The sequence below is a fragment of the Rousettus aegyptiacus genome, unplaced genomic scaffold, assembly GCF_014176215.1.
Source record: "Rousettus aegyptiacus isolate mRouAeg1 unplaced genomic scaffold, mRouAeg1.p scaffold_m13_p_17, whole genome shotgun sequence".
In the NCBI taxonomy this organism is placed as follows: domain Eukaryota; kingdom Metazoa; phylum Chordata; class Mammalia; order Chiroptera; family Pteropodidae; genus Rousettus; species Rousettus aegyptiacus.
This window is the reverse complement of record NW_023416292.1, coordinates 12,483,013-12,508,990: the sequence shown is the minus strand read 5'-3', so window position 1 is coordinate 12,508,990 and position 25,978 is coordinate 12,483,013. Positions and strand designations below refer to the sequence as shown.

General features: G+C 49.0%; 1 protein-coding gene and 1 pseudogene across 2 annotated transcripts in view; one reads left to right on the top strand and one right to left on the bottom strand.

The window, feature by feature from the left end:
• The window catches only part of CUNH1orf21 (chromosome unknown C1orf21 homolog), a 187,609-nt gene extending 175,455 nt beyond the window's left edge, over positions 1-12,154 (top strand). For both annotated transcript variants that reach the window (XM_016145607.2, XM_016145606.2), the window contains one exon: positions 9,661-12,154. In XM_016145607.2, the coding sequence (XP_016001093.1) occupies positions 9,661-9,699 (39 nt within the window). In that variant the 3' untranslated portion in view covers positions 9,700-12,154. The remainder of the gene's footprint in view (positions 1-9,660) is intronic.
• Positions 12,155-21,017: 8,863 nt separating this feature from the next.
• On the bottom strand, positions 21,018-24,580 carry LOC118612965 (annotated as a pseudogene).
• Between the last annotated feature and the right edge of the window lie 1,398 nt (positions 24,581-25,978).

Here is a 25,978-nt window from a genome sequence, read left to right as displayed (position 1 = left end):
TTACTAGTTCTCATGTCTGAGTCATGGAAATATGGTGTTTATTACGATCTTTATACTTTCCTGTCACTTTTAAATTTCTCAAAATTAGAAGAAGTCTATGAAAACAGGAATGTGTTTATGCCAAAAAATGTCAAGTGGGAAAAAAAGCAGATCACACGGAGGTCAGTGGCCTTGCTCGCACCTTCCACTGCATCCCAGTGCGTGAAGCTCGGTGGAAGAAAATCCTCAGGAAGCACCCATCTGCGGGCACCGAGCCGTGCTCCAGCTCGCCCCAAATGCTCCTCTTTTAGATTTCATCTGAAATCATCCCGTGGGCCCCTATCCATTACTGTTCTTATTGGCCACTTGGCCCAATGTGTGACCACCCTTAATTCATCAGAGCTTCATAACCCATTTGGCTAAATAACCTCCACAAACTAGTTGGTCCTGCTTGTCCCAGCCTCTCATGCATCCTCCGGGCTTCCCTCAGTTGTCATCCTCCCCAAGTGCTCATGCCCAGGAAATGTGTTCGGTTCATCAGGCCAGTAGAAAACTCAGGATGCATAATGAACTCGCTAGTTCATTGTTCTCTAGGCTCCATGGACAGGGACCTCCTCTCCGTGGCTACAGTTCTCTTTCTGGCCAGATGCGCTGCTTCCTATTCTGAAAGGAAAGAGGAAAGTAAAAGGAAGTGGGACACTGTGACCCAGCTAGCAATGTCACCCCTCTGTGTGGGAAGGAAAGAAGCCAACTTTTCACACTCGCTCTTCTCTGGCCCGCTGGTCTGTGGAGCAGTAAGACAAACCAGGTGGGAAACCAGTCACCATCCACTTTCTCTCCACCTGTGACTGGGTGTGTCAGCCGCCATCTGTAGGGTCTCAGGAGTGAGGGGGCAAGAGATGGGGAGGACCTGCCACGTTCTCTACTCCAGCTGGGAAACTGATTCTCATCGGACTCCTTCTGACTGTAAGGAAAGGAGGTGGGTGTTTAGTCTCCTCAGACTTCCAGCCATGTTCATTATAAATTCTAGAATGTAAGCAGTTAGTTCAAAATGAAGAGCTCTAAAGGGTTTCTCTGGAAGGCACGTCTTTACATCAAGAGGCGTAATACGGATTGAAATCCCACACTTGCTAAAGGCATTGTCCTAAAGGAAGTGGACCTTAGACGGGGACCCGTGAGGCTTCATGTCTCAGAAGAAGTGAATCCTAGAGGAGATCAAGGAGGCTCCAGGCTACTAAGTGGGTCTTGGCTCGGGGGTGAAGAAGTGGTATCTAAATATAAACTTTTACACCTGAGAATAGACAAATTAAGACATCCCTTTGAATTAAGCCCATCAAACATCCTGGAAATCTTCTGCAAATAATTCTACAAAAAACTTATGGTATATCTGTCACCATTATAAGGAATCCGTTACAACAGGGAGAATTTTTATAAGATGACGTTAAGTAAAAAAGGCAAAATAAAAAAAAATAATTGTGTCTATCATAGAATTGAAACTATAGTAAGATGACATATATACGGATAGAGATTTAAATGAAACTTGAACCCTCTCTGATTATTAGGGAGATGGGGGATTGTAGGAGAATTTTTAAATTTAATTTTGATTTTGATCGATGGTTTTCTTGTTTGTGAAATGGTAAGCATTTTATAAAATGACATTTTGGAGGGGAACTCTAGTCCCATCTCAAAAGAAATGTCTCTCAAGATGGAAATTATCTCTGCCGTTTGAGCTCTTAGTAAAGAGGGCCAGAGCCTTCCCAGTGTTAACCTCTGAACCCACTGACAGTAATTCTATTCTGCAACAGGCATATGACGGCCTGCGGGCCAAATCCAGCCCACCAGACAACAATGGTTTTTACATGTTGAAATGGTCAAGCAAAACGAAAATCGGAATAATATTTTCTGATATATGAAAAATTATGTGAAATTCCAAATTCAGTGTAAAGTTTTCCAAGTTCACGAGTAAGGGTTTTTTGGAACACAACCATGCTCGTTTTTGTTTGTTTGTTTGTTTGTTTTTCTTTTCCCCCACTTTTGACTATGGCTGCCGCCATGCTTACAATGGCAGAGCTGGGTTGCAACAGAGACTGTATGGAATACAAAGCCCAAAATATTTACCGTTTGCCTCGGCAAAGAAAGTTGCCAACCCCCACTCTATCTAGTTCATCAGTCGAATATGGCCTGGAGATGAGGATGTCCCAGGTTCTTTATCCTTGCTTTTCTTTATCCTCATGGGGAAGGAGCATCTTTGAAGTCATCTGAGTGCCAAGGTCAGATAAATCTTGAGATACAGGTGCCTTAAAGCTTCGAAAATCTCCTCCTTCTGTCAGTGGAATGAGGAGTTGGGCATAATAACAACTCCATGGATGGGAGTTAAAGCTGTTTGGTTAATACTTACTCTCTCTTGGACACGAAAAGCCCAGTATACCGGGGCTGTTGTCACTGCTGTAGTTATTGTGGTGATCGTTCCTATATGTGGTCAAAAAAAACAGTCAGAGGCTGTCACACTCCTCTGCTTATTACAAAGGAGACCTCTTTCCAACTGAAATAATAAGGTGTGGGTCTAATTAAAATAAAGCTCATTAGAAACAGAGAGGGCCATTAATGCCCTGATTGATTTTTCTAATGAAGTAAACCAGGGTAGGGGACTTTCACAGCACAGCTAATTATTTTTGCTTTTCTTCAGCATTTCCTCAAAACAGTTGTTATAAATTATTTTTGGACTGTGAACGAAAATGCGGTTGATTGGAGAGGCTCTGACAGGCCCAGCCTTGAGGGGAGGCAGGGAGTGGCCGCTTCTGGCCCACAGCCTTGCAGGGCAGGAGGATCGACAGCAGCTCTGAGATGTCCTTCATTCCACTTTTCCATCCTTTCCCCATCTCCTCCTCAACCTGTTCATTCAGGATCCGAGCTCCTTGTCCACACACACTCAAGCAGTGGAATGTGGCTCTCCTGCCCTGTATTCCTGGTTCAGGGACAGAGTTTAAACGTCCAGATTCCCATAGAAACTTGGATCTGGATGGAGGAAAAGCTTGGGGGGAAAGGTGTTGCGTGGGCAGAGAAGGGAGATGGGCCCATTAAATTTCTGCACCAAAATACAGGTGAGACAATTGTGTTTCATTAATGAAGACACTCTTTGGTGCTTAGAAAGCCAATCGGTCCCACCGTGCACCATAAAAGGTGATCAGACTGAGACTCGGGAAGCCTACAATTAGGACGAGACAAGAAGAAGATGAACATGGAAAGGAAGCAGACAGGAGGGAGGGGAATCAAAATAACGTGCAGGCCAGAAACTGATAGCCATTCCCAGCATCATCCAGAATGATGAAGAGGAGGAGGGAGAATTCTCGTCAGTCGCTCAACAAACAAAAGCCCGCTTTATGAGATACATGTGCCTTAAAGCTCCATCCTTACACACACACACACACACACACACACAGCACTGCCTCCCTCCAAACACCGGAGAATTACTTCATAATCATTGTGATATGAACCACACAAGGATTCCGTGAGCTATCAAAAAGATATTTTGGCTGAAACTACTATAAAACGTGGTGATGGAATGGAAGGACCACTGAGAGAGGAAGAGACCGATTCACCCTAGAACGCCTGGGGGAAATTCCGCTTAAAGATACGGTGTTGGAACCAGATCGTGAAGCCGAAGGACCCTGTAGACCGGGAGGGATTGCAAGAGAAGAGAACTATATGTGTGAAGTTACAGTGGCAGCAGGAAGGACCTGCCTGTTTGAGACACAGCGGGTGCCGGGTCCTGTTGATTTTGTTTGTTTGGTGGCAGAGAGGACAAGAACCGTAAATTAATAATCTTTTTTTTTTGGTGGGGGAAAGGGGACAGATATTTGATTTTCTTCATGCCTAATAAAAACGCCACAGTGAAAATATTTGAACATATACTTTTAACAACCTAACGGAGGTATCATTTACGTACCATGAAATTCACTCATGTGACATGCACAATTCGGTGAATTTTAGTAAATTTACCAAATGCCACCAGAATCACCACAGTCCAGTTCTAGAATATTTCTATCACCTCAGTACGATGCCTCCTGCCTGCTTCTGTTCAATCCTCATTCCCACCTCAAAGAACCAATGTGTATATATTTTTTCAATATATACATTTGGGAGTTGATCTTTGATACTGATTTGAACGCTTGCTGTAATGAAACGTATAAACATTTTTGACTCGCAGTAAATATTATCAAATTACTTTTCAAAGAAGCCACATCATTTTATAGTGAGGCCAGCAATCTGAGAGTCATATTTCATTGTGTACTCTCAAGAACCGGGTGTGGCTATTTTAAAATTCTCATTATTTTAATTTGCATTTTTTGAGTACTGAAGCAGACCGCTTTTTCTATGTGTGTGCTTACTGGCTTCATTTTGTTCTGAGTGAGTTTTTCCACTTTGCTCTTCCTTCTTATTGAAATTCCCTCTCCATTCTTTGCTTTATTGGGATGAACTTCTCATATAACTTTTCTCATTTGTACATTGTACGTTATAGGTGTTTTTCCTGTTATGAGATTAGCCTTTTTGTTTTGTCGTATTATTTGTCGACATCCAAAGGTCCATTTTTATGTCATCAAATGTGCTCATCTTTGTGATCTTTTTCTTGTGATCTTTTTCTATTCCTTTGAGACTCAGAGCTATCCCTCTCTCCAGAGCTTTGACAGAAGTTCAATTTTACATTCACTTGTGTTATTGCTAAGATTTTGCACGTTGATTCTTTTGGAATCTGTTGTTTCTCTTATCCCCTTTGTCAGATACTTAATCCTTATATATCTCAGGCTGTATTTCTCAGATATCTTATTCTGTGTTAGTGTTTTAATTTTTTTTTTTTTTAGTAGATCCATTAAAAAAAAAATACATGGGAAAACTAACACATGCAGAGGAGAGAGATCTAGATGGAAATCATGTTATTTGCAGACAATGGACCAAGGGATGCCATCAGTCTGGGAAGACCCATCCTCTGGTTCCAAAAGGCCAGTCTAAGCCATTCTGTGGGAGAAAAGCAGGGTTTGGGCCCTGCTGTTGAATAGTTTCATGGTTCCCTGCCTGGAATGTGGTAAATGGAGGTCCAGCCTACTTTAGATGCAAGATCAGAGAGGAAAACCCTAGGTCCCCTTCCAACTCCAAAATGTCAAAAATCTAGATATTTTGGATCCTTTCATTTACTCAACAAATATTTATTGAGCCTCTAGCACATTGCCAATGCTAGTCTACGTACTGGAGATGCAGCAGTGCAGAAACTTTCTATTCAGGGGGAAGATGATCTAAAGAAGTTAATTAATGTATTGATAATGTCAGGTAATCATGAGTAATATGAATACATTTGAAGCAGAGTAAGAAGTGCTGCTGGATATAGGGTGTTCAGGAAAGACAATGAGGTGACGTTTAAGTAGAGATCTAGAAAATCAGAAGTAATGGATGGACGAGGGATGAGGGCAGGGAGAGCCAGCCAGGAAGGAGGAAGACAGGCAAGCACCCAGGAGGCGCGGAGGTAGGTGCCCAGCTTGTCTGAGGAACTGCGTGTAATTGATCCAGCGATGGGCCCAATTTCTCACCTGAGCCGTTTATTTACTATTGGACCTATTGATCTCATTTTTCAATATCATCCTAAGAGCTTTAATTTAGCAAGTATCTATTATGTGCCAAGCTTTGCTAAACACCTTATGTATTACTTCCGCTTCCCACAACACTGCAAGTTAGTTCTTATCGTTCCCATTTTAAAAATGGGGAAACTGAGACTCCGTGCTTCTCCTCAGTAGCTTTCATCTAGTTCTCATCTACTTCCTCGGGAAACTACTCAGTTCACCGCCGATTGTTGCATGCTTGAGGGTTACGCGTTAGGCTGAATGCACGCATGTCTACGAAAATATACTGGGGACTCGTACGACAAAATCACACGCAAAACTGGACAGACAGCCCTAAATTATCTGTCTACATAAACTCGAGGGGAGAAAGTACTGTAGGCACTTTACAGGAAAAGCTTCTTGATTTGAAGTTACTCTTTGAGCTGCTTGTTTCATCTGCAGAATTTACAAGTAGCATAATGTCTTTTCCTTCTCTACTCCTTAATATCCCTAATGCTTAGCCTAGACATTTCAAGGAGAACAGAAGATTTTACCCTAGAACCTTAGAAATGTATGTTCTGAGTTGACATAAACTTCTTTAAGTTGCCAAGAAAATAATACAGACAACTGAAGAGGACCCGGAAACTGCAGTAAGCAAAAGTCCCTTGCAAGTTTTTGTGTCTGCACTAAAATGCCCCTGTGGTCCTTCCAGCACCATCGGGCATTTCCGGTCCTCCCTCCGACTCGTGGGGTCCTCGTAGGCATTTGCTCTCTCTAACTTTTAGTGTGTCCTTTACACAAGGGTCGAATTGTGTCCAAAAGTCCCTATTTTCAACAGTGCAAAGCGTCTTCACAAAGACTTCCATACTGTAGTCCTTTTAAGGGGAAAGTATGTGTGTCAGCCAAGAGAGTTGTGTAACGGCCAAACCCAGCTCGCTCCTGCTTCCCGCCATCCGACAGCTGAAGGTTTGAAGGTTCTCTTTTTTGCGCAGTTGTTTAAAAATTTAAATGAGACACGAAGTCGTGTTATAGAAGGAAGCTCCCTGCCCTGCCAGGTAGGGCCAGTTTGCAGGTGGGATCCCCAGCTGATGCTGAGATGGGGCCGCCCTGGGGTTCCCCTTTCTTAAAATGACACCAGCCGTAGGGGAGCTCGTACCGTCGATGTTTTCAATTTCCAGGGTTTTCGTTCGTAAAATATTTTGTTCTCAGAGCTGCTGACAGGCGATAATAACAACAAAAAAGAAGACCGCTTTGAATTTGAATTAGGTACCAACTCAATGCAGTCATGACAAACAAGGCAAGGCCCACCCTGTTCCCGGGCTTCTCTGAGGGGCCACCTGTCACCAGGCACCGCTCCCTCCTTGCAGGATTGGTGTGAATACTGATGAAATAATGTCTGCAGAGCCGGGGACGCGGTTTTCCTTCTCTTTCTTATAACAATTGTAATAATTTCAGAAGAACGAAGGCTTGGGAAATGAAAGTTGCAGTCTTGAGTTTAAACAGAGGGTTCACTTGTCCCTTAAAAGGGGGTGCTCTCTTACAGTAACAGTAAACCTGAGGGGTCTGAAATGCATCGTCTGCTACCGAACTCTATAACTCTTGTACAGGGCTGGAGACACTGCTTTATCAATGAGTACAGCAGTTCACAGGCACCTGTCTGTCTGTCTGTCTGTCTGTCTATCGCATCTAAGCCTTATGCGTGAAGTGCTCTCTGAACCCCACATTGGCCAGCTAGCCCTTTGCTTTGATATGAGGCCTCATTTAGATCAAGGAAGGAAAAAGACTTAGACACCTGCCATAGAAGCTTTATTTGAGTACATGAAGTTCTGGCCTGTCTTGGGTACAAGGCTCAGGTGGGAAGGGGGGCCCCCTGACACCTGTCAGATCACAATTTACGACCACGGTCCTCATTCACCTGACAACCACAAGGAAGGAGATCCCTATTCCTCTGCCAGGGGACTGCACTAACACGGAGTTTAAGAGTAATAGTAGTAATAATAGCAGCCACAAATATTTATTGACTACCTGCCAGACACCATAGTTTTCCCATTTAATCCTAATCACAACCCTATGAGACAGAGGCCATTATTAACCCCAGGAAACCAAAGCCCAGTAATTTGCTCAATGTCACACAACAGCGTGCATCCATATACACACTAGAACTGTCCGCTTTCCTTTTCTAATAAAACCTCCATGAAAACTCATGAGCCCTGCCTCGCCCTTCCAGCCAAATACTGAGCCTCCATTTGCAGGTCTGCTCCTGAGTCACATGAGTTGAGGATATGTGGACGGCGTCACCTGATATGTTTCGAGCATCATATTGACATGTTTGATATGTGTCCAGTTTTCCATATTAGAGCATAAGGCCCGACAGTCAGGGCCCGTGACGTTCTCTTCTCTAACTCTTCAACACGTGGCTCAGTGAGGGTCTCCTGAGTGGTCTGAGCCAAGGACGGTGCTTGGACGGTGGCCCCAGGGAGGCTGTGCGCCAGGGAGGACTGCTCAGTGCATGCCTCTGTTCTCGGGAGGACTGGTCACCCAGCTTCTCTGCCCAGGAGACACTTCATGCAGCAAGTAGAACAAGTCTGCAGATGACACCAGGCTCAGACGCTCTGCACGCAGCAGGGCCGAGGGTTGGCAAACTGATGGTGGAAGAAGCCACAACATGCCAATACGTGGGTCACCTTCAGAGAGAACAGCCTGGGGCCATTTAGCATGGAACAGGCGACCCCGGAAGACTTCAGTGCATGATAGTGCTTTTTTAATTAATCAAACAATGTGCATACGTGTGTCCACACATGTACAACGTGTATAAATTATGTGCCAGACGCTATTTAATCACTTTACTACTATTAACTCATTTAATTCTCTACAACTATATGATGTAGGTACTGTTGTTATCTTCATTTTACAAATGGGAAAAATGAGACGCAGAAGGGTGACTTAATCAAGGCCCCCAAGCTAGTAAGTCACAGAGCCAGGATTGCTCCAGCTTAAAAATTAGGAGAATGTGAGATAGTTTCAATGTATGGATATGGCGACAAAGAAACAATACATTTGAGAAATCATTTTATGCAAAATTATCATATTTTTTAAGTGTTAGATGCTTTTAGGAGTAAGACACTATTTAATCAGTTCCAGTTATTTAGATAATTCTGTTTTTAAAGGACTGTTCTGTCTCCCCCCATAAAAAAAAAATTGAAATACATGGTGTGTATTTAGAAAGAAAAAGGTCAAAGGATGCAAATAGTATTAATCCATGACTTTTTACAAAACCCTTATCTATGCCATTGTGATGCAGGCAGGTATTTTGTTCCTGTGCTATGTGTGAGGGATTACAAACCAAGAAACCCTGTGTGCTTTGGCCAAGGCAACCCGGCCAGGTCAGACATGGAGCTGAACTCCCAGCCCTAAACCGGCCTTCACGCAGTACATATCCTACGGGAGAGAAGACGGTATCTGTTCAAACGCAAGGATTGTGTAGAGTTTGTAAGCCTTCGAGTAACCTGTTTTGTTAGCGAACGAATCAAAAGCATTTTCGCCTTTCTTGTACCTCCCACACATACCAAACGTGTCCTAAGATATGTTATATCCAACGAATGTTTGTTTGTTTGTTTGAATCCTATTTTAATTTAGAGTGGATTAAAACTAAGACACCCCTGGATTAGACCACCCCCCTGTGTGAAGTTCTAAATTCCCGGCATGGAGAGGTGGCTGTAGAAGGGGAACAGCCTGAAGCTGAAAGTGACTCGTTCACTGTTCATTTCAGTTTCTCTCGTCTGTGAGAAATTGGTCCCCTGAATGGGTCGTCCATGTGGTAATTTCTCAGTGAAAGGCTGAGTCTCTTCTGTGCCTAGTATAAGTTCTTACCAATCTAAAGTAAAGCGAGGCTTGGTCAAATGTCCAGGCCTTGAGGTGTATACAGTTTATCAATCAGCCAACGCGTTTTGACAACTTATCCACCTCACGCCCAAGAGTTAAGCCTGAGTTCTGGTCAAAGAGACGGACTGAGAGAAAACTAATTGTGAGTGACTGTCTCAGGCTCCGCTTTCAATTCCTCATTCACGTGTTGTTCTTCTCTTTTCTCCTCAAGGGTCGAGATTACTGTTCGGAAGAAGAGGACATCACATAGCACCAATTCTACCACGCAGACCAGGAGCTACTACTGTGTAAATAGGTTGCACCCCAGTTGAAATCTTTGCAAAGGTCGGTCCTCTTCAGAGAACAGCACTATAGCAAAAGAAGATCGTTCCATATCGTTTGCCCCATTAAATTACAGTGTTTCTTAATGAACTTGCAAAGGAATATTGCTAAAAACAAACAAACAAAACTGTTCTCGAACTTTCTTTGTTGCTGCTAGTTAAAACTTGTTGCAACTTTTCACTTCTCTTGTGTCCAGGTATGCAGCAAAATTCTGCAATTTCACCTTAAAGATACTGTTGGTTTTCCAGAGGCTCTCCAACCTATTTTCTATAAGATGAGGTAGTGGTGAACTCAGATATCAAACTTCTGTTCTAGACTGGGTCCGCTTATAAGCGTCTCCTCCCCACCCTCCTTCCTCCCTGTCTTTCCCGAGCGGTCCAGAGCCTTGCTTCTCTCACTGGCGATGCTGCGCTTTGGAGATGAGATGGTTGCTATGGCAAGCCTTGTTTCTCTGCTAAGAAGAAGTAGAGAAGCCGTTATCGATTAAAAGCATGTGGTGTGACGTGACTCCTGGATGTGACACGGGAGCAAGCAGCCAGTTGTTTCATTTCCTAGGCATCTTAATCAAGGATTGAGCTCGCGACATTGGCTTTGCTCAGATGCAGGCGGAAGTGTGATCGCAATCATTTCGAATCCCTCTTCCCCACTTTTTTTTTTCTAAGAAAATAAACATTTTACTGTTTTTATGGATCCTTGTCTTTTCCCATTCATCCAGTTCAGTGTTCTACGATGATCCCGGGTGGGGAAGACGAGCCCTCCTTTTGCAGTGACGCCGAGAATTAACCTTAGTGGCTCCCTACCCTCCCATTAATAATCTACGCACATTGGCTGGGCCGGAAGCGCTCAGAAGAGATGAGGGGACGTCCCACGACTTTTTAGGAGGGCCCGAAACCGCTCCGTTATCTTTTCGTTTTGTCAGCAAACCACCCATCCTGGTCCTGATTCTCTCCCTTCGGAGACGCGGGAGCCTCGCCACCTCCTCTTTCTCTCCCTTGCAGCACTGGATAGTGAGAAGCGTTCGCCTGCTGGGAAAACGTAGCCCATTTACACTGGCGATGATGATATTCGGAGATGCAAAAGCTAAAGAAAGCCCCAGGGCCGTCTTGGAGAATGCTAACTGTGGGTTTGGTAGAGTTTATTTTTCCATATTATATGAAGAGAATGTTCTCTTCCCAAAGACAGAAGTAATATTTTTAACAAATCGTTGTCACAAGTAAATAGCGATCAAAAGGAGAAAATAATAACTTTTGTATTTTTTTAACGCATTTGATAGCTTTGACGAGGGTTCCCTTTGTTGGTTTTCCGGGGAGGGCACCCTATTCAGTGCCAGCGGCCCCAGACAGAAGAAGGAGCTCTGTAGATGTCTCTTTGGGAGTTATGAACGTGAAGGGTCTCGCTGACGCCCTTCGAAGGTGGATAGTTAGTATGTTCCTGGTAGTCAAGAGATCGCCCGTCACACGCTAGAATGAGAAGCTAAATGTGTTCATGCTGAGAAGATGAGCCTTGATTTTACAGTCCATCCACATAGCTGGTGGCGCCATTGCCGAGCTCATGGTCAGATTCCTCGTCTCCCTTCAGACTCAGGGCACGAAAGTCAGCAGAGGGAAAGTCAGTCAAGTGCTGTAGAAAACGGACTCAAATGTTAGCAACAAAAGCCCTTAATTCTTTCAGCCAGCAGCCGCTATTTCAGGGAGCAGCTGCGGTTGTTACATAAATAGAGGCAGCCAAAATTTAAGGCTCTTTATCCTGCTTCGAGCAGAAAAATGCTGGGGGAGTCAAGTCGACTAGGGTTTAAATTCCCTCCCTTTGTTTGGTTTTTTGGCCAAGTGACGAAAATAGTTTTCCTCACCTATAATGGAACTGCTAAGCCCCACCTCAAACTTGTCCCCGAGGACTTTGTCCGCCGTCATGCCGATGACCTTCTCCCGCGGTTTCTTCTTCTTACGAAGCAAATGGTAAATGTCTTGCACTCGGCCCCTCTGCCTGGTGTCTCAGACGGCGTCTTGCCAGAAAATCATCACCTACCCGAAGGTGAAACATGCTCATATCGTTTTTTTACAGTCACATTTCACATGTCGACATGGTACCCATGTACACCATACCGAGTGTTTCTTGGGAACCTGAGTGTTTCGTAAATCCAGAAACGGTTCCCGTGAACCGGCGGGTTTTCACCTGGCGTTCCGTCTTCTGCTTTTAACACTGGGGACGACCTCTTCGAGGTACGAAAGTGATTTCATCTGTAGATGTGTTTGTTGGTACATCTAGAAATAGATCTGAGAAATGGGGCGGCTGAGCGGGTTGCCATGAAATGCTTGATTATGTTAGCGACACTCAAAACTGTCTGTTTCCCATGTGTTGGTTTTAATCATAAAATTGTCAAGTGATTTGTGTTTGTATTGTATTTTTTTATGCCTTCTGAAAGAGTCTAAAGTAAAAATATGTTGCCTTTTTTTTTTATCCCCTTTGTGTATCTGAACATTAAGCAGACTATCTCAGATACCGTGAAAAGAATAATCCAGAAGCTCGTGCTTCTGCTGGCTGAGGTCTCTGGAGATGGGAAGGAGGGAAGGAGGAAAAATGGCCTGGTGGATGGAGGTTAGGAGACGAATGAGAAATGGACTGAAATGCATTTAGCAGAGTTGATGGAATGGCTGTGTGCTGGGTCCCAGTCAAAATCCAGCCGCCTGGAGGCCTGTGGGCGGGGCGCCCGCCCGTGGGGTTTCCAGCTGGGCCGCATGAGCCAGACGTGCTGAGTCGTGGGGCTGTGAACATTGAGCGGTGTGTACGGCTTGCTTTCGGTTGGTGGGACTCAGGATCGAGTACGTGTTTGTTACTGGCAGAGAACCCTAAAAGTGGCTTTTACCTCTATGACGCCTCCTAGCCCCAGGCTGGAGCACAGAGTGGTCTATTTAGGGACAAAGCAGGTATGAAGTCCTGAAGCCCAGGAGACAAGAAAACTAGGCCAGCCCGGGGAAACAGCAGAGGCCACCCATGGGCGTGCTGGGGTCAGGTCTTTCCCCGTCTGCAGTGCCCACGGTCTGAGGCTGGGCTTCCATAACTCGAATGAAAGAAGGACCTGCCCGTAAGGCGAGGAAGCACCTCTGGGGCAGGGGCACCCCCCAGGGTCAGGGGTGGCCGTGCCTGCGAATCAGGAGCCCCCAGGAGCAGGCCCAGGGATGTTGGCAGCCACTTTTTGGTCCCATGTGACGCCATCCCACTTTGAGTTACAACTTTGTCCTCTTCCCAACCTCATTGAAACATTTTTTTTTTCTCTTAAAGCCAGAGTCTCCTGTAAGCCTACTGAAAACAGAGATTACACCTCTTAGGAATTTTTCCTCAGGAGACTGTGATGCAGGTTGCCGTATTGGTTACAAGTCCTGCTTAGACACTGGGCAAGAATTTAAAAGAGCGTTCTAGCTCTACTAGCCTTAGAAAAGAAACTTGGTTAAATATGTCAGTTTTACAGGAAGAAAATTATCAAATTCTTAATCCGGGAAATTACTGACTCTAAATCTTGGACTCCAGGCCTCCGATATGTTTGTTACAAAACAGTTGGTTTCTAAGGTCCTCTCCTTCCTCCTTCCAACTCCCTCATTAAAAAAAAAAAAAAAAAAAAGTATTAGATTGTAGTCTAATTTTATATAAAATCAGCTTTCCATGCTTTTCCCCCTAGAAAGTGTTCTCAGAGCTTTATTTCTTTGTACCTCTCAGAAATTAAACTTTTTGTTAAGCTGCTTAAACCCCAGTAGTAGAAAAATAAGGCATGGTCAGGGAGAGGGATTATGTAGTTAAGGGCATAATAAAAAGGTGGCTCAAAGCAGGAACTTCTCGATGTCACCGGTGGATGACCGGGTGCCCGGGCGCCCGTGTAAAACTGGGTGACGCACTCGGCTTTCACACTGCAAATTCCCTGCAATAAACCTTTGGAATCCTGTGGATGAGGTCTGCGAACAGCCCTTTGCCAATGAATCGATGTGTTTTTCCAAGAGGAAAAGAAATGTGTTTGACTTCAGTCACCTTTTTGTATATCTCTGGGAAAGAGCCAAAAAGCTTTGGCATAAAATAAGGATTCTAGGTGAACATTTTCACTTTTGTGACAAACCTGAGGACTCACTAGCCATGCCATGTTTTTCAGGAGACTCTTGTACCTTATCTGGAATCTAATATAATCTTGGGGAACGAGGAAAAGGCACTACTATTTATTATTTATACCCACTCTGTGCCAGATACGGGGCTAGGCATTTTGTAACTGTCTTGTGTAACCTTCACAGTAATAGCAACGTAGTGACTCTATTACCTCCGTGTTCTAGGCAGTGTATCTTACGTGTAGAATACATCTATCCAACATAAAGCCCATGTTGAAAGAAGGAAAGATGTCATTCAAGGATTTCCCAATTTTTTTTTTTTTTATTATTGCTGTGCCCTTTGCAACACTGTGAAAACAACCTTTTGGGGGCATCTACCTTCCAGAATCATCACCGGCTTAGTTTCCCGATGGCCGAGTGTTTTATTTGGCCTCATTTCTGATGAGCTACACACAAATCAGGAGAGGGCGCCGGCTAACACGACTTTAGTGCCCAGGAGGAAAAGGCTTCGGGGATTTAGGCGCATGTCTCTCCCCACTTGGAAGAAGAACCTGATACTTGTGCAGTTAGAAACCAGATGTGGCCAGAACAGGCATCTGAGTTTGTGATTTCTTTTCTGGGTCTCAAGGCTTGTTTCACTGCAGGCCACATCTTTTCAAGGTGAAGAGCCTGAATCTTGCAGAGAAGTTTGGGAGACTCTAATCTCCAAAGGTGGAGGAAAGGCCTGGACCGCTGACTTGAAATCCTTTCTCGTGGATAGGGTCGATGTCTCTTTTTGATCTTCGAACTGGGGGCTTTGTATTTTCCAGGCTGCTTTAAGCCCTAAACTAGATGTGCATCTTTTTTAAGACCTTAAACATTTGGGACACTCATGTAGTGACTTGGATAGTCATTTAAATAACTCATTCCAAGGTCAGAAGGGCTCAGGAATTCCTCCCGGAGTTCCTCTCCTCGCTCCTAAAGGCACATCCTCTAAAGAATACTCGTGGCTCCATAGCAATCGTTAAGGATGCTGCTAGAGGGAACCCGCCCCATCCTCACTTATTTAGCTGGAAGGAATCAAAGGAATTCACTTGTGTGTGTGTTGCGGGGGGCGCTATCACCAATTTCCCTGTGAAAACTGGCCCCAAGATCCTGCCTCTAACCTGGCAGCTGTCAGGTTTATTCACGAAAACATGGGAAATGCTTCTTGTCTCTTAGAAGCCAGAGAAATTGCTTTAATTCAGCAAGATGCATCCCTAAACCAAAGGCCTCATTCTAATGCTGTCTTTCCAGATCTACCTTGAATTCTCCCTTCTTCCCTTTCCACGGGTTATTTTTAGCCCAAGGCTTTGAACTTGATTAAGACTTGGAGGCAGTAAAAAGAACACCATAAACTCAGCCAGAACTGCCTTAGGTCCCTGGAGTTAAAAATAGCTGTGGAGCCTCAGGGGCCACTTGGCCTAGACCCAGAAGTGGCGGAACAACCCTTGGTTTCTTGACATTTCAGCCCAGACCTCCAGGGCCGTTCTCTCTTGACAGTGAAGTGGGCAAGGATGTTTCGCAATAGATTTCAAGCCAGATTTCACAGGAAGATGCAAATTCGCTTTAAAAAAAAAAAAAAAATTGTATCTGTTTTCCTGGAGCAGAACCAGGCAGCTTTCTTATTAGGATTCTAAATTCGGATCTATTTCCTTAAGACAGAGATGAGAGAGAAAGGTACATGGAGAAAGAAAATATAACTACTTTATCACTTAAATAGTTCAAGGAAGAGCTGTATTTTGCCTTTTTGTGATCTCTGGGATAATGTCTGGGGAGGTATTGGTGTAGCTGTAGTAATACCGACACAGGAAAAACTCATGCTCACTCTTGCAAAAGTTTGAGTTAGACTCACACTGGCGAACGGAGGCCTTCCGGTTGTCCCGCCATGTGTCCCCTCCATGCCGGGACGTTTGCCTCGCCTGGGCCTCTAGCCTAGATGCTGTGGCAGGCGTCCTCTCCCCAGTCCAGGCTCAGAAAGGGGGCTGTCCCTCGGGGCAAGCGTCAGGCCCGGCTTTATGCTATACGCCCGCAGCGTTTTGCACACGCTCTTCCACTCATCCAGCGTGGCCGAGACTGTGGCGTTTCGGGAGCTCCACGGGGACGCGCCCACCCCAGGCGTCCCAGAGGTAGTGCTTGTTGAGTCGCCTCCCCCCAGTGTCAAGGACTCTTTCACACGACAGAGTATCGATAGGGCGCCCGGCATACTCAAGGCGCTGCGCTCATCGCCAGCAATGCGCGCTTGGAGAAACACAGCTCGAGGAGTCTGTCTTCAGTTGGGGGACGCAGTGGGGGCAGTGCCACCGTAGGGATAAGGACAGGGGGCTGCGCGGGCATCTCGGAGAGGCAGCTGCCCAGCTTCGAGGACCTGGGCTTCCTGAAAGAGGTGACATCACAGCCCCAGTTTGCCAGAGGACTGAGGGAGAGCATTGCAACAGGCCTGCCAGTCCGAGCATGGGACTCAACCCACAGGGGGCACGGTGCGGGCCTCGGGGCCTGCATGCCGTCAGGCGGCTGGAGCTGAGAGCTGAGGGAGAGAAGGATGAGGAAGAGCAGTCAGCCGCCCGTCCCAGAGGGCCCCTGGAGTTCGCTGGGGACTCGGGGCATAAGGGAGACCCGCAGGTGATACTCTGCCCTCTGAAGCAGAGGTCGCTGCCGAGGTCCCCCAGAGAGGTAAGTGGTCAGCATCAGGCCCGGGATTCCCCTCACTGTGGAAGTAAGTGCACGGTCGCTTGCCAAGATGAGTTATTCCTGGGCACCTCTCACCCCCACTCCCGGCCCAACTCTCTGTCCTCTCAGCAAAAGCTGTTTGAATTCAAGGGCTTTCACCTAGGCTGGGTCTGGTTTAGCCACATGCAAGGGACAGCTCTAGGTCATCCTCGCCTCTCTGTAGAGCCACCAAGGCTAAAAATACCTCTTGGGAGGAAACTGTCCTAGACCCCAGGATGAGGTGCACCCTAAGATGAATCCACGGGAAGCAGCAGAGGGCTTCCTGACTTCATGGGTGACGCCTTCGTTCATTCCACGCCACAGCCTCTCCCTGGGTTAGGTCAAACCTGGTGGCCGAGCCTCTGCTGTGTCTGGAGTGCACACCTGAGTCCCGCCAAAGAAAGAGTACACTAACACAGTGTTTCAAGCGTGGGTGGGTTGTTTGCACACGGAAAATACCCACAAGCCCGGACAGCAGCCATGGACCTCTTGGGGGCAGGGAAGGTCCCCGGAGCTTGGAGCTCTGCACTCTTTGGGCTTGAGGCAAGGAAGGCTCAGAGACAAGTGGGGACATCCCTGGAGACAACTCCAGTGCCTTTTAGGTTTTGTTTAAGAACCTATTCAGAGTTCAGAGCATTGAGTTTTTTCACACACCCCCACCAGACAAATAATTAGAAACTTTATAAGGAGAAGAAAAGAATTAGATCCATCAAAATACTAGCTGTGAGGCAGCATGGATTCTAGAAATTCAAGAAAAAGGCTCAAACAAGTGACATCATTTCCCTGAGAGGCTGGAGGCATTTGGGGCCAAAGGCAGTTTTCCTAGCTGAGTGGTTTGGGGATCCCAAATGTCCCTGAATGCTCCCTGGGCTGACCTCATGGGGAAGAGCCCCACACCTGCCCTCCGGGGCACAGCCTGGCATAACCAACGCCAGCCTTCTGGACCCTTGGACAGGTTTTAGCTCCAACACCCACCCCTTTCCCAGATAGTCCTCGAGCTCCTTGCTGAGGAGCTAGATTCCCTGTGTTGTGGGTCCCACTCCAATATGCCACCAGGTTTGGATTAGGATTTCGCCTGTGAGAATTGTGATGCTAGCAACGGACAGAATGATTGGCCTCGCACACACACCTACTCTAAAATTAAGGTCCCGAAAGGCCCCCTTGGGGGATGGGGTCGGCGTGGAATCTGGCCAGGTTCGCCTTCGGGTACGCTCTCCCCACTGTCTGCTCTGGTCCAGTTCTCACTCCAACACCTGGAAAAGGTCAAAACGGCTGCCTGTTGTCCATGGCTGTGTATTAGCTCTTCCCAAGGGCACTTGTGTTTTATTTAGGATTAAGGCCTTACAGCCCTCTAGCAGCAGGTTTAGGAGGCATCAGCCCTCAGAGGTGAGGTCTGAGAGGGGTCTTGGGGATGACTCTTCTGGGCACCTACGAAGCCTCCCTCAGGTGGCCGTGGGAGCCCCGCAAGGCAGCCTCCCCAGCGCTCTGCACGCACGCGAATTCAGCAAAGCAGAGGGCGCCCACCTGTTTCGATCACACACGCCTATCAGCAAAATCTTTGTGAGATGTGCCCTCTCTGTATGTTTATTAATTTATGTCATACACTCCTGTACTGATATATTAGGCACATTATAAAAAGTACACAACATAGAGATTTTAAAAGAATAAGATATAAAATATTATAATCAGAGCTTCTGGTACTTTCTCTCTGAACCCCTGAGGGGGACCTTGGGTATCCCCTGGTACGTGCACACCCGTTTTGGACACCACACCTTGATGGCATCCATCCCAAACCACTGTGCCGGCACACGGCTTGCAGACTAGGAGGTCTAAAGGCAAAACCCCCGGGAGCTTTTAATCTGGGAGACGGGGCAAGCAGATTCGCAAACGACATAAATTTAAGTCATCGGAAACCCCACCTGACAGACAGGACGGCGGTCCCCAGACAGCAGCAGCTACAGGTGCTAGGAATGGCCAGGCGCCCTGTGCTGAGCCGCGGGGCTGCTCGGCTGCCCATCTTCCCTCTCTGGCTCCAGGAGAGCGTTCGGCATCGCCCCCTCACCCCGCCCCTTGGCCGGAATCCTTTGAACCCTCAAAGTGCGTCAACGGCGCGGTTCCCCGCGGCACTGGTGGGTCCATCCGCGTCGCGTGGATATTATTTTCGATTCGACCACCAAAATGTAATGATGATTCTGTTCCATTTTGAAAAGGGTCTGAGAAAGTGTACAGGTCTAATTATATATACATATTTATACGCGTGTATTTTTGTTTATTGTTACATTTTGACATTGGACTTTCTATTAAATGATTTTTAGCAGTCGGCCTGGCTGTGTTCTCTTCCACGCCCTTGCTGCTTCCCGCGCCTCGGGGAGGGGCCGTTGCAGACGTCTGGGAAAGCGCGTGCGCCCTGGCGCCTCTGCTTCCCTCTCTCCCCCTCACTCTGTGTGCGTAAGGGCTTCTCCTTCCCATTCTTTTAAGTTCTTCTGTCTTTACAGGGTGTGCGCTGCGTCCAGCACCCACTCGGAAAGCCCCCGACCTTGTTTTCGTCACCCCCGACGATCGGCGGGGGGGGGGGGGGGGCAGCCCACTCAGCCCCATCAGCTTCTGCGAATTCACACATTCACAGATTTGATGAAGTTGCAAGAATGAGAAGTGATTAAAAAAAAAAAAGGATGCTGTGAGCTTCTTAAATCTCTCGTGCATGTGCACGCGTGCGCGCGCGCGCACACACACACACACACAGTCCTAGCTGCAAGACCTTGGACATGTGACTTAACCTTCCTCATCCTCATGCCTTATCGGTAAAAACCACACTCCCTCCAGGGCTGCTCGGCCCACCGGGACCCCCCTCACAGCCTCTCAGACTTACCCACAGCCACTTCCCACAAGGTCGCAGAAACCATGGTCTGCAGTCTAGAGGATGTTGAGAGAGAGAATTGGTGAGAAGGGGCGGAGTGAAGTTGAGGACAGGCGAGACACTCCCACGTGCCGTACGCAGGGATTTTCCAAGACTCCACTATTCAGTCGATTCCAAACATCGGAGGAGAAATGCCTGCCAGTAACTCTCCTTCCAGAACCTGGTTCCCCCAAGAGTTTTATGGCCCAAACACCTGGTATTAAGAGTGGAAAAATGGTAGAGGTGGATAGGGTTTGAGAATTTCACCTCCTCCCACCCCCACCTCTCCCCCCCACACACACACAAACACAAAAGAAAAGAGAAAGTGTCACTTGGGCAAAGCTGTCTCATTGGTGCATTTAAGACCAACTTTCACCGATGGCCTGTCTGCCCTGGGGGTTTCAACCGTGCCTGCACGTTAGAATCAGCTGGGGAGTTTTTCAGACTGCCGACGTCCACACCTCAGATCGGGTAGGTCAGGATCTCTGGTAGTGGGGACGGGCATTTTGAAGTGTCTCCCCGGGGACCGTGAGGCACAGGAAGGACCCCAGAGACACTTGCATGCCCCTGATATGGACACCAGCAAGCAAAGCTGAGCAGAATAAACCCTGCCCCTGGGGAGCTGTGAGCAGCAGGGTGCGGGTCTGTGCACACACACCCAGCGGCTGTGAGGCCCGGAAAAGGAAACGCTCAGCTCTGCCCTCATGCCCGATGGTGAGACCGAGCCAGGAACGAGATGCAGAACGAGCAGGGAGGTGGGAGGATAAATGGGGACTCTCAGTGACACATGGAGGGGTTCCCCTCTCGTTGACGTGGGACGAGAGAATGAACCAACCCCTGGAACACTGAGAGCTCAGGCCAGAGAGAGGCCTCAAGACATTCTGAAGAATGAGAATTTCATGAAGACACCATTTGAGAGGAACCCCGCTACCTGTGGTGGCCATCTGCCCCTCCCCTGGGCGGGGAGTCACCCCTCCTGGTTATCCCTGAGCCTGCCCCTGCCTGGCCCTGTCCCTGAGTCAGCCCCACCTCCCCCCTCAGGACACTCCGAGCTGTGGAAGGTGCATTCTGGCTGAAACACAGCATCCAGGAAGAAGCCCCTTCCCCCAAAATCGATGAGCTGCAGGGAAGGCGGATCCCGCCCCCCAGGAAAGCCTTTCTGTGAAGGAGGAGTCCCTGGTTTCAAGGGCCTGAGGGTGGGACCGCTTGTCCTTTCTGTAGAGTCCTCCCCCAGCTGAATAAACAGAATAGCAGGATTGAGGCCCCCAGTGTCCGTGGTAGAGGTGGGATGGGGTGCTGTAACTATTATACTTGGGGCTGCAGCGGTTGAATTCCTGGTGAGTCTGGGAATCGCCAGCTTGGACGTTACCCAGGATATATGTGTCTCCCCATGTGGGGCAGCCAGGTTCACGGCTGAAATTTCAAGCACTAGCTCCGATTGTTCCCAGAGGCCTGGTCATTGGCGTGCTGGGCACCTGGTCATTGACCTGGTGCTGGGTTCTCGTGTTTTGCTGCCCTATCAGGGACCGGGAGCCTCGATTACAACCAACGCAGAGGCGATCGGTCAAATGCAGCTCTAAAGACGGATCTGCTACTGTCCTGCTCCCCAGGGGCCCAGCGGCAGGGCAGGGGCGGGGGATGCGGGCAGGGATGCTGGCTGGTTTCCCCGCGGTCCCTTAGTGTCAGCCGAAGGCTCAACTGAACACTTCTCGTCAGCCACAGACCAAGGTTGGGGCCCACAGGGGTACGAGTCGGCCGTGGTAAGACTGGAGCACAGACAAGGTTTCAGACTTAAAGATCAGGTTAGATGGCACGTGACGGGAGTGGGGACAGAGGGGGAAAACCCTGTTCCAAAGCGCCGTCGTTCTGCACGTGAAAATCCAAGTCTCGAACAAGGCCGTGTCTATTTTCAGGTCCCACCCCCTACCCCCAGGCCCCTGCCCAGAAAAGGAAAAGGAGAGCTTTGAATCGAGTCGCCTGAAATCCTCTTTTATCCTCAAGATAATCTGGTGTTTGGTGCCTCTGCCCATGCAGTGGGGTTCTGCTTCCTCGGGTCCCCTCGGCTCTCACCACAGGCCACGGAGGGGGCCTCAAACATCTCCCTGCCTGTACCCCTACCCACACCTCATCCACCCACACACACACAACTGGAAGGGGAAAGCTTGAGGATCCTCCAAAATATGAGTAAATCTTCGGGATCAGTAGGAGACTCAGGGGCAAACTGTGGCTTCTTCACACTGTGAAACCCGGTTGTGGTCGGCGCTGAGTTCCCACCCTCCGGTCCCAGGTGAGATCGGCTTCTCAGATGAAGCAGTCTGCAAACACCGGTAGAGGTCACACCATTCCAGGGAGGTGTGGCCTCAGGGCCATCATTGGGTCCCCAACTGATCTATCCTGACAAACAAGCAGTGACTAAATGTTCTCTCACAAAATCCGCCCAATAACCCCCATAAAATAATCCCTCGTTTTATAGTCGGGGAAACCGAGCTTCGTAAATATTGAGTAACTTGCCCGAGGTCACACAGCGGTTAAGGAATAGAGCCAGGGTCAGGTCATCTGTCCCAGAGGGCCGGCTTATAGCCATTCTGCCACAGAGCTACTCACATGCGTGCCTCGGGTCGTTTGCCACCGTCACCACAGTTTGGTTACATTCTTTCCCTGAGCCAGCGAGCCAGCTCGTCCGGCTTCCTTCCAGTATGCCCTAGCCGTCCCTGCCATCAGCTGACGCACCTGCCCTAAATCCGTTCCTGCGGGACCGAAGGCCGCTCTGGTACCGCTGCCCCTGGACACGTGCTTCTGGGAGGCGAGCGCGTGGACTCAGCCAGGCCCGCCCCCGGCCGCTTGGGGTCCCGCTCGCTCCTCCCTTTCTTCCTCCCTCGATGCCTTCCCACGCGTTCAGCTTGCTTTTCCAGTTTCTTTGCTCACCAGCTAGATGAGATAGAGACAGGGAAGGTCTGCACTGGTCACATTGGTCTCATGAGTTCTGCCTTCTTCCCCGAGACCATCCCTGAGAGATCCGTGTCCGCGAGAGGGTCACTGTACCATCGCAGCCCCTCGCAGACTACTTCCTGTTGCCAAAGGAACTTTGTGCAGAGCTCGTTAACGCGTTGTCACTGAATTCATTTGTATTTGCTGCATGTCCCATCTGGGCTATAAAAGCGGGCATCGGGTCTCCCCGAGAGCCGCCTCTGCCCTCTGCCTCAGGACGACTCAATTCTCGCTGCCGATGGGCTGAGACAGGCAGCTGCTGACGGCAAGTGACAATCAGTAGCCAATCGTGACTCCCCATACCTTTTTCTTTAAAGATTCCCATGGCTTTAATGCATAGAAAGTCAGAAAAAAAAAGACAGTCCTGAATCCGATATCTATATTCCGTACAATTCATAATGGCGGGGCTGGGAGGCAAGGGGAGGAGGCCGTGGAGCCCGCGCCCCAAACGCGAGCGAAAATAACTTACATAGCAACAACCCGCACCGCAAAGACGATGGAGTTCTGTCCCCGGCCCCCTGGGCTGGGGGCTCATTACCAAAAACGGCACTGTGGAAGCTGACCAGTATGGGCCCAAGGTGCCGGCGAGGGTGAGGAGGGCACCGGGCCAGAGGGGCGGGAGGCCTGCGAAGGGTCCTGAGGGCGTCGGTGGCCAGCGCAGCCTCAGCAGCCGTGCTCCTCCAGAAGTTCAGGCGGTGCCTGCGAAAGTCCCGCTTCTTCCCGAGGTAGGTCACAGCTGCCATCGGGGGGCGCAGGATGAGTTCGGTGTGGTCCTGGGACAAGCCGATCAGCACGCAGCCATTACTGAGCCGCAGGACGGTGGTCCTGCGGGTGTGAAACCAGGTCCGCGGGCCAGGGAGTCAAGCTGGCTCATCGCCTTCCTGGGCCGTGACGCCACCAGCGCCCTCCGCAAGCGCTCTCTCGTGTAATTTCGGAAATCCTGCAGGAAGGTGATCATCAAGCAGTGAGAATGCGCTGACCTGCGCTGAGGTGGGGCTCCGCCATCGCGTGCTTACGTCCTGCAGGCCGTCACCGTCCCCACAGAGGATGAGGAGAGCTGAGTCGCTGAAGTATGCCCTCACACTGTCGTCACACGAGCTGTCGTCTAAGGCCATGCTTGCCTGACTCCAAGATGGGGGTGCAGGTGGGATCCTCAGCCTCCTCTTGCCTCACCAGCCCCCACTCTGAGGACCCGGAGGCGCTGACGCTGGGTAGCTGCCGCAGCATGTCACCAAGGTGGCAGTTAGTCGGCCGCCTCCCTGGTCTCCCCCACCACTAGGGATGCTGAGGCGTGGGGTTCTCCATGCCTTTGCTGAGGACTGCGAGAGGCTTCCAGTTGCTAGGGTCCAAAGTGCTGGCAGCAACCGAAAACCTGGGCGCAATGATGAGGCTGGTGATGGGTGACAGGTGAGATACAGCCAGAATTAGGGACCTCATCCGAAGCGGCTAGTGAATGGTCAGTCGGCAGGCAGGCAGTGGGATCCACCTGCAGCGTCTTCTGGGTGAGGGAGGCGGCCGTGGGGTTAATCTGCTTGAGAACACTCTGTTCGCTCTTCTTGAGCCAGAGATTGGTCTGTTTCAGGCAAGAGGTCCCAAAAGGTGGTTTGCCTGCTAACGAGGTGCAGATAGATGCCCCCAGTGGGTCCCATGTCCACCTGGAAACTGTTCTTTCTTGCTCAGTGCCTATGTAATTCCGGTTTCTGCACAGGGTCTTCCGCTCCCTGTCATATATGACTTTGGTCGCCAGTCCAAATCCCCTATTTCCGCGTCCGGACCTTGATACAGGAGGCATTGGCCCAGCCTGAGGTCCTGGTGAGTGACGCGGTTTCCGTGCAGGTCCCGGCAGCCTGAGATGACCTGCCGTAGGCGGTAGTGGCCCTGGGCGCGGTCAGCGCCTCTCTCCGCTGGTGCAGCTCCGAGAGAGACCGCCAGCAGAGGCCTGACACCGTGAACACGAAGTCGTCCTCAAAAAAGCCACGGAAGCCTACAGTGTGATGGTGGGAGAGGCTGAGGCGAACCGATGTCTCCGTGGACATCTTCTCCTTTGGGTGCTGACCAAGCCACAGCGACTTAAGGCGCCGTCTTGTTTGCAAACGCCGCCTCGGGATCCTCATCCCAGATGTCTCGAAACACTTGGTGAAGCGACGTTCGGTAGACAGCGCCACTGGTTGCGTGGGTCCACTGGGACCTCCTGCATCGTTTTCTCCAGCCGGTTGGCAGCCAGGGACTCAGAAGCCGCTTGACCGGTGTCAGCTTCTCTGCGATCGTTACAGCACTCATGTTTCCCGGAGCCGCGCAGCAGACCTAGAGGGTCTGGGTGGAGAGCACAGGAACGTTACAAAACCCTCTTTTTTCTTTTCCTTATTTATTTGTTTGTTTGTTTTGTTTAATTATGTTTACACTTGGGGTGGAGAGGGCAGAGGATAGCTCAGGTCCTCCAGAAGCCTGAGCCCCATGCCCCCCGGGGCCAGAGCCCCAGGGATGGATTTATTTCCTGGAGCAGAGCGGAAGTGGAGGCCGGAGCTCCCAGGGGATGGTGAAAATGCTCAGCCTCCCTGCCTCCTGGGTACTAGCGGTTTCCAAGCTGTCCCTGGTTGTTTTCCCTCCAGTCCCTTGGCCAGTCCTGCATCTCACCCCAGGCCTGTGGTTTGGGGAATGTTTTGACTTGAAACTTTCAAGCCCCTGGCAGTATTTAGAGTTGCGAGATCCTTCTGTGCTAAAAGGAAAAATGACTGGTCTATTTAGGACCTGCTAACCATTTGAGGGATGTGGAACAGGCGATAATTCTGCCGCCAAAAGCCGGGCTCTCTGAGGGTAGCCCCGGGGGAGCTAGCTGTGTGGTTATGTGGCCCCTGCTCTGGATACCCCACCTGACAGACCCCCCCGCTCTGGGCTGCAGCGCCTCCAGAAGATGCTGCCTCTGCCCCGGCTTTTTCTGGACCGCTCCTCAACCCCTCCTAGCTCACAGTCCCCCTGGGTCCTGTGGTGTTCTTGGGCTGTGAGCGAGACCACGTTTCCTAAATTAGATGAACTTTGTCCAGATGCTCTGGACAAAAAAAAAAGCGAAGGGTGGCAATTTGGGAAAGTCCGAAGTAGCTTCTCTTGGGTCTGAGCTGTGAGGCTTGACCTCACCGTGGCAGACGTGGAGGGAGTTCGACTGAAGAAGGAAGCTCTCAGGGCAAAACGGTGGCCCCGGAGCCGCGGGTGCACTCCAGGGAGTTTCTGTCACCAGAGTGATCCTTCATTTCATTGCGTCCTCAGATCAGGAGAGGAGAGAATCTTAAGCTTCTAAACACTCAGCCTAATTGAAAACTGATCAGTTTACTGAAATACCAAAGCTTGGTTCAAAACTTAACCACAGTTAGGAATGGCGTTCATCTAATCTATCAGAATGAACAAAATCCTGATAGGTTTTTGTGTAGAAATTTACAAAATGGTTCTAAAATCTATGTAGAAGTACAAAGGATCAAAATAGCAAAAACAATTTCGAAAAATGACAACAGAGTTGGACA